At 47.1% G+C, this 13,332-nt stretch overlaps 1 protein-coding gene across 1 annotated transcript in view; it reads right to left on the bottom strand.

Annotated features, from left to right (window-relative positions):
- LOC134588129 (myeloperoxidase-like) overlaps window positions 1-3,399 on the bottom strand; it is a 47,570-nt gene extending 44,171 nt beyond the window's left edge. Inside the window, exons 1-3 of the mRNA XM_063444251.1 lie at window positions 3,349-3,399; window positions 2,934-3,009; window positions 732-825 (exon numbers count right to left, since the gene is read on the bottom strand). Of these exons, the coding sequence (XP_063300321.1) occupies window positions 732-825; window positions 2,934-3,009 (170 nt within the window). The 5' untranslated portion in view covers window positions 3,349-3,399. The remainder of the gene's footprint in view (window positions 1-731; window positions 826-2,933; window positions 3,010-3,348) is intronic.
- Between the last annotated feature and the right edge of the window lie 9,933 nt (window positions 3,400-13,332).

The raw sequence follows: 13,332 nt of genomic DNA, 5'->3' as shown, positions 1-13,332 counted from the left end.
AATGCCACTACCTGTCGGTGGTACTATTCCAGGCTGCTGTACCCAGACTGAGATCTCGCACTGTTCCCAGCTGGCCTTACTTTGAGATTATTAACTTCTTCCTATTTAGTTGAGCCTCACCCTTCCTGTCTGCCAGTTCATTAATGTTAATGTTGTTGGTTTGGTCCTATTGTCCTAAGTTTCCCTACAGCGCAAGGAACTTTTTGGTACGTTATAAATACTAATAATATTCCAGAGGCCCTTCTGCTACATTCAGTTATCTGTGTTTGTATTTCATTTAACTTACTTCCTTACATATCAATACACTTATTTTTTGCCTTGATTTGTGTGTATATTGGTTTCTTTGCATTCTGGGTTCCACCCTATAGAAGTTGATGCACTGGTCAGCACCCCTTCCCGACCAAACCAGTGACAGTTAAGCTAGAATATGCACTAAATACAGATATTAAATAATATGTATTAATTTCATAATAATTCACAATGCTGCGATCCCTGAGGTGGTCAAACTGGCTGTAATCATCTCCATTTAATGCACAACTACAGACTGTTACATTTAGCAATTTTTGGCATCCATCAATATAGTGTGGCCAGGATGCTGAGGTTTTCTGTGAAAATGACATCCAAGGTTATGTTAGTGTGCCTTATTTCACACAAGCATTATCCATCCCAAAGATCACTCAAGAGCCCCAATATTGTTCACAAAGACACCAACAAGGTTACTGGGTACGTACAGTTCACGGGTGTGTTTGTAAGCCGTATCTACAAGCTTCTTTGCTTCTACGGCAGCGCTAAGAATCACATCATTGTCCAATTCCTCAGCCCCATCTAGATGATAGCAAAAAAATTAAAAGATTTATAACAGCGTGCCAGGGTATGTGATGCAGATAATTTAAAGGGACACTATAGTGCTTGGTTTTCCTGACACTATAGTACCCTGACGGTGCCCCCAACCTCAAGGTCCCCCTCCCGTGGCGCTGAAGGGGTTAAAACCCCTTCAGCTACTCACCCTTTTCCCCCGCCGGGCTCCCTAACCTCTCCTCCCCCGTCAATGTCAGCATCCTTGTCTGATGTCACCAGCGCCGAATGCGCATTCGCCGCACTGCCGCACATGCATTCAAAGTGTCCGTAGGAAAGCATTTTTCAATGATTTCCTATGGATGCTCTGCGTGATTGAGGCATAATATGCCTCAATCATTGCCGATGCGCCTCTTGTGGCTGTCCGGAAGACAGCCACTAGAGGCTGGCTTAACCCCAGATGTAAACATAGCAGTTTCTCAGAAACTGCTATGTTTACATCAGGCAGGGTTAACCCTAGAGGGACCTAACACCCAGACCACTTCATTGAGCTGAAGTGGTCTGGGTGACTATAGTGTCCCTTTAACATTGTAAGCACACTTGAGCAGTGCCTCTTCACCTTTAGTGTCAAAATTATTTTGCATATGGACTAATATAAATCAATATAAGAAATTATTGTTCATTATGAAAATAAAAAATAATAATAAAAACAATGCTAAACTTTTCAAAAGCATATATATAAAATGGAAAAAGTCCAAGTGTAAAAGTCCAGAATCCAGCTAAACGCGTTTCACTCTTGTATGAGCTTCCTCAGTAGCTGTAAAGTAGCCTCAGGAATCTTCTGCTTTATAAGTGTTCAAAATTCATATGGATCCTCCCTTTGGGGTCACTAGATGTATAATTGTCCAATCATAAAATCAAATGATTTTTTTCTCCAATTAAGCTCTTCTTTTGATTGACAGGCAATTTAGCCAATGTGAGCTTTTTCACTACAGGTGATTTGATCACATGAGCCATAATGAAAAGTTTTGATTTTATGATTGGACAATTATACATCCAGTGACCCCAAAGGGAGGATCCATAAAGCAGAAGATTCCTGAGGCTACTTTACAGCTACTGAGGAAGCTCATAGAAGAGTGAAACGCGTTTAGCTGGATTCTGGACTTTTACACTTGGACTTTTTCCATTTTATATATATATATGCTTTTGAAAAGTTTAGCATTGTTTTTATTATTATTTTTTATTTTCATAATAAACAATAATTTCTTATATTGATTTATATTAGTCCATAAAGTCCTTTCTAGCCTCCAGGAATCTTATGTGGGGAATGCTATCCCGACCAAATTAGCATACTGCCATCCAACCTCTGTCTAAGGCTCTGTCTAAGGTGAGCACAACCATTATCACCTCATTATATTTATATCCACTTTCCGTACAATACCACCTATTTGGTTTCTTTCTTTCTGCTTGCTCTATATCCCCGGAAGAACACCGTTTGGGACAAAGGGGTGTGTTGCTGCCTCAAAAGCAAAAAGGAGCTACTTACGGAGCCAATAGATTATAGGCTCCAATCCATGTGAGTGGTTTAAGCCATTTGTTATCATTATTCATTTCCATTTCTGTAAATCATCTGCACTATATTTTCTTTTTTGCTGTTTTGTTTTGTATGTACATTTGGATATATTTTTTCAAGGTTGTCACTGTACTGTTGGGGTGAGTGTACCCCCTTATTATCTATATTTATTGTAGTGCTCCACTTGTTGGTATATTGTCTATACCTCTTTTTTTGAATTTTGCACTTCACTGTGGATTAGGGTATTCCACTTTTTGTGTTGAGCTGCTTCTATAATTCAGGTACTTTAGAGTATCACTTACTATCTCCGAAAGGGATAGTTGTTGTTCTTTTTATGTGTTTTATATCAAAACTTTAAATCAGTCTGAAACCCATTTATGTAATATTGTCAGAAATTCTAAATTCATTTCAAAATTCAGGCTCAAAAATATAGCTAACCTTGACATTCTTCCCATTCGGCTAGCAACTTTTTCCTGAAATTTTACATTTATTTGATTTGTGACAATTCACACATTTCCTTTTAATATCCTTTTTCTGCATTAAAAAAAAAAAAGCATCAATTTACCATAGAAGGAAGCTGTACTGATGTGCGCAAGTTCTGAAATCAAAAGAAGGCCGAACACGATCTGCATGGAAGCCATCTTAGAAACAGAAGGGAAAGAGTTAAAAAAAAACCTGTTAAAAATATAAAAATTGACATCCACCTTGCAAAATATAGACCAAATAATTGAAAAGGAAAAATATCTCCAACTTGGCTATTTGGGGCTAAATTTGCAAATTGGTTTTGAGTGGCCATAACTTACAAAACAAAAAATAAACATCTGCCATTGGTAGAGAATATTAGCAATATTTGTAGTAATTATAATAAATGGCAAAATTAGACACTTGCTCATGAACTGATAACTGTTATTTTCTAGGTAAGATTAAATGTAAAATTCATTTATGCTTTGCAAAAATAAAAATAAAAATGTGATACTCACCGTGTCTCCTCTTGGTTTAGAGACCCTGAGTTCAGAGTGGCTTTATAAGAGAAAGAGGGCTGATATTGTGACAGAAACAAAAAACCACGGGGTTGGGTAATTTCTGGAGAGAAAGCAATTTAGGGAAGCTACAAAAGTTAATTTACTTCTTCGGTAACAATGAAGTTGCATTATTCCTAATTTAAATGTAATTATTTCTAGTGCCGCACTACCAATGAGGAACTTAAAGTTAACACTAAGGTCAACATGCTTGGTACTTCCTAAATCTCTTCCACGAAACAAACAGAGGTGTTGCTGGGGGTGGGCTTACAAAGTTGGAGCCCCAAGTGGCATCCTGAAATCCCTGGATCTAATTCTGACACTAAGTCATTGAGAGTTCCAAATCTCTTGTAATATTGAAAAGAAAACTCTGATTACATCATCAGTGACCGTGCCATTTCACCATATTTGTAGTTAATTATACAGCACAATGTGAGTGTATTGCTGTGGGTGAAGGGATAATATACCATGGCTTGAGGTTAATACACCAGGTGTGGAGTTTATAAATATAAGGAAAAAGAGAAAGGTGGCGCCACAGAGATAATATATAAAATAAATATAAGCAAGTAGTAATATAGAAATAAACAATGATATATAATACAGAGAGAGAATGTAGCTTTATATAATACTCAAAGTTAGACCCAGGGATTTTCAGGACTCTATTCCGGGATCCAGCCCAAGTCAGTCCTCTCAACAATTTGTATGTAGGTGCTTTGTTTTACATAGGACAGAAATGTTAAAGGAAATTTAGCCTATAATCCTCAGTTTATAATATCAGGTTTGCTCTAGCATTGAGCTCTGTGATCCTTCTCAGCAGATGGAATCTAAACATACTGTACATCGAGTACACTGTAGCGGTATAGAAGCTTGCCATGTCCTGTATAGTACAGATAATTGGTGTAACTGTACTTACTGCTTGTGGACATTTTGCCTACGAAGATACATCAATGATACATTTTGGCAGAATTTTTTGAAGCTGCATTCAGAGAAATTCAAACAAGTTCCGTTAAAATACAGGGTATTTGACCATTTTTATTTATCTATTTATGTCACACTTATTGTGCATGACATCCTATGCTAATATTTCAGACCGTGCCATTCCATATAATCTCAAATACTTTTTTTTTTTTGTCAATCTTTCTTTTATTGAGGCAGGGTTTAAATGGGATACAGAATGAAGAGGAGGAGATGTATAGTATTAGTACATAGTGGGAGCATTGTAACACAATAGTACATCTCCTACGATCGGGAGCCTCATTTTTTTATTATTAAGTACGCTTTACAAAGAGTTAGGATCCTGCATAGAGTAGTATTTATAAAGGTAGCTTCGAACTATACGGTGATACCATCAGCAATAAAGTAAAGGTAACAAGAGTAAAACTGATGAGCAACATATGATATACAATCTATGCTTAACTTGGCATGGAAATAACATAGAAATAAACAGGCTATGGAACACGCAACCTGGTCAAGCAGTGATTCTGAGCTGGTTTCAGGCTAATCAGGCATGGAATGTTGCTACACAAGTTGTATACATTGACATTGTAGAAGGAGAGGCCTAGACATTCAAGCTGAACAAATAGAGAAAGATTACCCAAAGCCGTTTTGGTCGTTAGTGTCATTTAACAGAGGGAACAGGCTAAATGCTAAAAGTATTATTGGTATACGAATTTAGTTAAAACGAGTAATGCTGCAGACACTGCTAAAGCCAAGTCTAGTATCTGTCGGTCAGGACATAAGCTGCTTACCTCACTAGTCTTAGCTGGTAGTCTAGTCTAAATAATATATACTAGTAAACAGGAGCTTAAAACTTATTAACAGTGTGAACAGTGAGAATCTGTTAGCGGTATTCAAGGGAAGGCAAATACAGAATGCTGAAGCATTATACGGCTAATGAATTGTTAAATGACAAATTGCCCGACAGAGTCCATTCTTGCCTCCACTGTGAGGTCTGCAGGAGTATCGTGAAGACAGTTCGGTCTGCTCAGCCTATGCCGGCTCTGAGTGCTGGATGGACGGGCCAGACATCGTGGTCGGATTGCTGCCTTGGTGAGTCATCCTCTCCGACAGATCCTGACGAGAACCTCCGTCCATGTCTGCTGCCGGTGAGGGGCTGTGTTCGTTGAGTGCGGGGGGGGGGGGGGGTGTGAGGGCGGTCGGGTCTCCCCTTGGCCCCAGGCTCCGTGTGGGGTCTGCATCCTGGATCCACGAACTCGGGTGCCACAAGAGGTCGAGTTCTTCCCTGTGAGGGCGCTTCGGAGAGCCCCGGTGGTTCGTCGCCGCCAGCGGCGGTTAGGCTTCCGGCGATGTGGCCGATGCTGAGGAGTTAGCCTCCTGGTGACCCCCTGCCCGGGAGGGCGGTCGGTGCTCGACTGTAGCGCTGAAGGGTATGTAGTGCCCTTAGTAGGCCCGTTCTGCCCCTGTTTCCCCGCCCACATGCTGTACCTACGTAGTGCACATGGGGGGATGCAAAGATTCTGTCCAGCTTTTCCATGAATTGTTGGAAGATTAGATCCAGGCTTGTGGCTTGTGCTGGTACAGGAACTATAAGGCATGGGGCTTCCGCAGTATTGCTAGGCCCGGAGCGTCCGGAGCCCAAGCCCGGGTGGGCAGATGCCTTCCGTATAGCCATGTGTGTCACTTTGGTGGGGACCGGGATAACCCCCGCTGGTCCATAGGGGGGGGAACGGGGTTTCCAGCTTTGCCTTGCCGTGCGTGTCCGCAGTGGGGGAGCGGCTGTCCCCCCCACCGCTACCATGCTTGTAGGCCGCAAACCTGCGTGGGACGGGTCCGGAACATAGAACCACTTGCGTGATGTCAACATGTTGGTCTCGATGTCCCCTATCGCTTGGGAGCACCGGGACTCCAGTTTACTGCCTCCGGTAAACGAAAATCCGCTTTAGGCGAGTTGATTTGCGGGAGCAGCAGCGACATGCGTCTGCTCCCCTCTGCAGTCAGGCCCCGCCCCCCATCTCAAATACTTTTTAACACCACAATATTTCTTTAAAATCTCTTCTTACATAATTGTATTTTTCATGTATCTCTAAAAAGCAATTTATACATTAGTGAAATTTTCACCGAGTTTTACCTGCTAGTGGTGCGCACCATGTTTCCAAAAACATTACATTCATAGGCTCTGCCGAAGTGCTGTCAGGACACGGAATCCGTTAGGGTTCATTGATCCAGTGTTCCCCCAGTTGGGGTTTATACATGTCTTCTCAATAACGTGATAATATTTTTGCACCAGTATCTGAGTGGATTGAGACATTTCGTCTTCATGCATCCAGCTCTTGTTCTATATATTTTAAGCAACAAAGGAAACGGCAAAGGTCTCTCCAATGATTCAAAGTAGGGGGCGTGTCCGGCAGCCGATGGTGATGGCCGCCTAACTCTCCAGCTCCTCGTGGCACCCGCGATCAAGTTTTGCCTACCATAAGCCGAGCTCTCCTGCACACACCAGATGGGTCGCACAAGACGGCTGGCAGACCCCGGCGGCTCCCCAAGACCCGCGGGACACGGAGGGGATCAATCGATCCGCGCCATCCTCCACGCCGCAAGCCGCGCTCAGTCCCCGCAGAGGGAAATGGAGGCCGCAAGCCTGCAGCTAGAATCCCTCCCGTCCACGCCGGCGGTATTCTCCCAGGCACCATCTCCTACTCCGGACCCACAGCAACCACAAGAGGGTGAGTGGCGAGATATTCTGCCCAATCTCCTCACCAAAGCTGATTTTGAAGCCTTCTCTGACAGATTGGGCCGCGTGGTCCGTGAGGAGGTGGCCCAGCTGCGCACAGACGTGACAAATGTGGAGGCCCGCATGGCAGTAGCGGAGTCTGAAACAAGGGCGCTTAGGACGGACCTGGAACTCACAAATACGGCGGTCGCAAAACAGGACGCCGACATAGCCTACCTCACCACTTGGGTTGATGATCTAGACAACCGTGGCCGCAGGATGAACCTGCGCGTCCGCGGAGTACGTGAAGGTGGCCATTCTGAAAACATACCGGATACATTGCGGCAGATCTTTACCCAGGTATTGGGGGGCCAACACATACCCAGAATTGGCTTGATCCGCGCACACAGGGCGCTGAGACCAGTACCAGCGCGAGGAGAACAACCGAGAGATATAATATGCTGTCTGGAAAACTACCATTTAAAAGAAGAAATACTGCGCACAGCCAGACGCATGGGGGCGATCCGCATGGAAGGTCAGACCGTATCAATCTATCAAGACCTGTCACGCTACACCTTGCAAGCCAGGAAGGCCCTACGACCAGTGACGTCGGCGCTGCAACAAGCCAACATACCGTACCGCTGGGGATATCCGTTCTCCCTCACGGCCAGACACGGACAAGACCAACTAATCATACGGAAGCCGGATGATGTCCAAGGATTCCTGCACACCCTAGGCCTCCCACCACAACAGGTGCCGGACTGGCTGGCACGATCATTCCTCCAACAACCACCGGGCCCGCAACAACAACAACCACGCAGACCCAATGCAGACCAGCAACGGCCCCAGCCCCAGCGTCAACGCGAATGGCCCCAAGGCCAAGCGCAGAGGGAGCAGTAAAAGACCACAGCACCGCACGGCCGGGGTAAGGACATGGGGACTTTTATGCCATTGATGAGACCTAGCTGAATCGTGAGTACCAACGCAGGGGACACTATCAGAGCACTACACAAGCACGCAGAAATTGGGGTGGGGGTCGGGATACCAAGAGCCAAAGAGACACTATACACCATCTACGTTACCTTGGAGGGGAACACGCAAGGCACGACCAGGGCCGTGACCCTTAACGCAAGCACGACCGGGGGGGCACCAGGACATTTGGGGAGGGGGACAGGAGTGGGACATACGGCGAATACGCCAGCATGGGGACAGTGCAATCATGATGCTTCGAACATGAGGACACAATTCCTGAGGCCTCCCGAGGCCGTGTATTGATACAGTGCAAACGATAGCTTAGGAGGGGGAAGGGAGCATAGAGGGAAGGTGGTTGAGTGGCCCCTGCATAGCAAGGGATAGATGGAAACACATGGCACGAAAAGGGGTGGGGAGAGGGGAGGCGAGAGGAAGCAAAAGGATACAGGAGGAGGAGAAGAGGACGGGAGGAGGGGACCGTGTTCAAAGGTTAGGGGGGAGGGGGGGAGAGTAATAGCTGTACGTAAAACCGCAATGTTAAACTGTATCTCTGTACTGCAATACCCACCACACACACACGCACACAAGGAAGGGGGGAGGGGGAGGGGGGAAAGGAGGGTGTTTACTTTAAAATTATTTAAAAATTAAAAAAAAAAAAATATATATATAAAAAAAAAAAAAAAAAAACATACACACCCACTCGAAGCTCCAGGTTACAGGAACGTGGCACAGACCAAGATGTGGGGAACCAGGGCAACATCTAAACCATTGGGAATTTTAGCTCTACCCAAACCAAGCGTAGAAGCCTTACAGGCCTGATACGACCCACGAGACACCCCATCCCAAAGCATCCCCACCTCATGTGACAGCTAGGCCCTATCCTTGCCGGCAACACACAAACCAATACGCACGCGAGAGCAGTCGACAGACAAAAAAAAAAAAAACAGGCAGCCCAGACACGAACTGCCACAACACACGCACAGAACCCATACGCACTGCAAAATAAGGCACTGAGCGGGCGCTCCGAGTAAATAGCCACTTAGGAGATGACAGACCAAGGACAGTGTTTAGTACATACACATACACGTCGACTTTCCAGACACTCCGAAGCGGACTGAGCAGCCGCAGGCGGAAAGCCCGACACCCCCACAGGCATAGGACATAGGTATCCCCACTAGACAGGGGACACACAACTCCCGGAATAGACCCAGCCCCCGAACAGGTCGGGCCACGAGGTCGAACACCCGGGACGACTGTCCATTACCCTGCAGAAAAACAGAGGCCATATAGGCAACGTATATAGACGCAGAACAAATACCGAATCTGACCGCACTCACGGCAACACAACACCACATACTCACATAATACTCAACTACACCCCATAGCAGACTCGTCCACCCCTGTGGCCGTCTGGAGGATGCCAGACTCGGGACCCGGCGGGTTCGCCAGGGAAGACCTATCCATACTCTCATATAATGTACACGGTTTGAATGTCAGGGAGAAGCGCACAAGACTTCTGCGGGACCTGAAACACTACAGAGCTTCAATAGCGTTTCTCCAAGAAACGCACTTTCAAGACGGGAGAGCACCGGCACTGAAAGACCGCAATTTTAGACTGGGGTACTTCAGCAATAACCCAGACAGACGCACACTGGGAGTGGGTATCCTATTTTCCAGCAGAACCCCCTACACGGAACAGGCGACAGTCAGATGCAAACAGGGCAGGTATATCTTCACCAAAGGCACGATCCTTGACCAAACCTACACGTTCGCCAATATCTACGCCCCGAACACAAAACAGTTCCACTTCCTTCGGAACGCACTGAACACCCTGATGAAGTTCGCTGAAGGCACTCTGATAGTAGGGGGAGATCTGAACCTGGCTCTACACCCAGATCAAGATACCACATCCGCACTCGGCACAACCCCGCACAATAGACACGCGAACACACTCCGCCTACTACACCAACACCAATTGGCAGACTGCTGGCGAGCGCTTAACCCAACGACGCGGGACTATACCTTCTACTCACAGACACACTCAACTTATACGAGGCTGGACTACTTCTTCACAACACACCGCAACCTGGCCCTGCTTAAGGCTGCAGAAATCTTGCCAATGACGTGGTCGGACCACTGCCCGATCCGCATACGGATGGAATCACCGTTGTTTAGGCCCAGACAGATGTCCTGGAGACTAAACGAAGCAATCCTATCAGATGTGCTAGTAACAGACAAAATAGGCCAAACTATACGGAACTACTTCCAAGATAACGAAACTGAAGACGTGACACCATTGACCTGCTGGGAAGCACACAAGACGGTAGTACGGGGCCAGATTATAGCGATATGCGCGACCCGCAAAAAGGCGGCAGCACAGGAAATAACCAAGCTCAGCAGAGAAATTGCGATCTTGGAAGCCAGACACAAACGTACCCTAGAAACGTGATATACAGAGAGCTAACCGACAAACGCAACCAGCTGACTACGCACCTTAACAAAAAGATCCAACGCTCGTACCAACACTACAGACACATGATACACGAACATGGAGATAAATGCGGGAGACTGCTAGCCAACCTCCTGAAACAACGAAGGACACAACTGTATATACCGAAGATAAAAAATGCACAGCAACAAACCAGACACCTCCCGGACCAAATAGCAACAGAGTTCCAATGGTATTACCACCTCCACAAGGAAACACGGGACGACCAGAGACTTCATAAAACAGCAGACATACGCAGGTACCTGGACTCAGCGGACATACCAGAAATAAAGGAAGCAGACAGAGAAGCACTGGAAGTGCCTATTACACCCGAAGAATTGGCATGCGCCATCAAGAAAGCTAAAACGGGCAAGGCACCAGGGCCAGACGGACTGCCCCTCCAATACTACAAGGTCTTCACGCAAGAGATCCAACCAAAACTACTTAGAGCCCTGAATTCCGTCCAAGACGGAGCTACACCGACGGCCCAGTTTACCTCGGCGAACATTACCCTGCTCCCAAAGGAAGGCAAAGACCCAACATTGTGCCAAAACTACCGCCCGATTTCAGTGCTCAACACGGACATCAAACTCCTGGCGAGCATTCTGGCAACGCGACTAGCACCGCTGCTGCCGGACTCGATCCATCCGGTCCAGACGGGGTTTATCCCGGGCAGGGAGGTGAGGGACAACACCATCAGAGCCCTGAACATCATAGCACACGCCAGAGCACACAAGACGCGGACCCTCCTTCTGTCGACGGACGCAGAAAAGGCGTTCGACAGGGTAGACTGGGATATGATGTTCATAACCCTCCAAGCCTTCGGGATAGGACCCAACTACCTAACGTGGATACAGGCTCTCTACACCTGCCCGACGGCACGAATCCGGATAAACGGAGCACTGACAAACCCGTTCCAGATATACAATGGAACCAGACAGGGGTGCCCACTCTCACCCCTGATCTTCGCGTTGACGCTGGAGCCATTCCTGCGGAGGATCAGACGGAACATAAACATACAGGGACTCACAGTTGGAACGACACAACACAAAATGCTAGCGTATGCGGACGACCTGCTGTTTGTGGTCACACATCCAGAGACCACCTTGCCAGCGATACAGGCAGAGTTCGAGGAATACGGACTGGTCTCCAACCTACAAATAAATTACACTAAGTCGGAGATCCTTAACCTCACCATCGACCATGCCCACAAACGAGCACTCCAAAGACAACACCCTTACCGCTGGTGCGACCAACGCATGCGATACCTAGGGGTATGGCTCACGCCCAACTCAGCAGACTTATACACCCTCAACTATCTCCCTATATTAAAAAAAAGCAACGGAGGAACTAAATAAATGGAGCTCTCTCTACGCGTCATGGTTAGGAAGAATAAATGCCGTCAAGATGACGCTGCTACCGAAACTTCTCTTTGTGTTCCAAATGGTGCCGATCCTAGCCCCACAAACCTTCTTCAAGACACTACGGGCAGAGGTCCGCAAGTTCATATGGAAAGGAAAATCCCCACGCATAGCTCACACTCTATCATCTAACCCTGCCTAAACTTCGAGGAGACCTGGCGCTCCCCGATTTCGAAAAATACTATCAGGCGGCGCACCTCACCAGAGTAGCCAGCTGGTCGATCGCCAGCGGAACGAAACCGTGGACCCAGCTGGAATCCGAAATTGCTAACTGCGACTTACGGATGCTACCATGGATACCCAGAGCCACATACAAACATAAACGTATCACCAACCCATTTGTGGCGGCAACCATGAAGATCTGGCACAGACAGGGCACAAAGCAATACCTCACGACGGATCCAGGCCCGCTACTGCCGTTAAGAGGCAACCCAGCCTTCCCAGCAGGAGAACACGGCCCCGCGCCGGGCCCGGCGGGTCGTACAACAATTCCCCGCATGATGGATGTCCTCCAACGACCATTTGCTGTCCAAGGCGTCACTGACCTTTTTCCGGGCAGGACGCTTACCTTCTCGCACACGCTGGCGAGAGCACAAATAGCCGGATATGCGCGGTCCATCCCGCAGAAACCATCCCTGCTGAGAGAACCCACACAGTTCGAACTACTCTGTATGCAAGATAAAGAAACACCGCGGGCCATTTCGCAGATATATGCAATGCTGGTTACGGGAAGGTACTTACTGGCACCCCCCTGCATGAGAAACTGGGAGGAAGACCTTGAAGAACCCATGACGGAAGCGGACTGGGACAAAAGCATCACCTTGATACAAAAAACGCCTAGCTCAGCAAGATTGCAAGAAAACTCCTACAAAATATACACCAGATGGTACTTGACACCGACGGCGCTCCACGCCAGAAATCCGGATGTCCCTGATACGTGTTGGAGATGCGGTAACGAGAGGGGCACATTCATACACATCTGGTGGGCATGCACACGCCTCCGACCGTTCTGGGACAAGATTAGAGAGGTCATACATGAAGTGACGGACGAAATGCTTCCAAGATCCCCAGCAACATTCCTCCTACACTACACAGATATGTCTATACCGATATACAGTAAATCTGTCATTCCACGACTCTTAAACGCGGCCAAAGCGACGGTCCCAATATACTGGAAGCCGGCCACCACACCCTCCATCGCAAGATGGGTGGAAGAAGTGGAAGCAACCAGGAAATTCGAAGACGTGAAGGCAACCACCCCGAACCTCAGAGATCGCTACACCAAATGCTGGTTCCACTGGATTAGACTAACCGCCTCTGACGCTTTTCAGAACCAACTGGCAACACAGTAGGCGGAGGAGGAGAGTATGGCCCCAAGATAACTACAGCACCTA

Source organism: Pelobates fuscus, chromosome 1, assembly GCF_036172605.1.
Source record: "Pelobates fuscus isolate aPelFus1 chromosome 1, aPelFus1.pri, whole genome shotgun sequence".
NCBI lineage: Eukaryota > Metazoa > Chordata > Amphibia > Anura > Pelobatidae > Pelobates > Pelobates fuscus.
The sequence above is the reverse complement of the archived record's forward strand: the minus strand, read 5'-3'. Positions and strand labels throughout refer to the sequence as shown.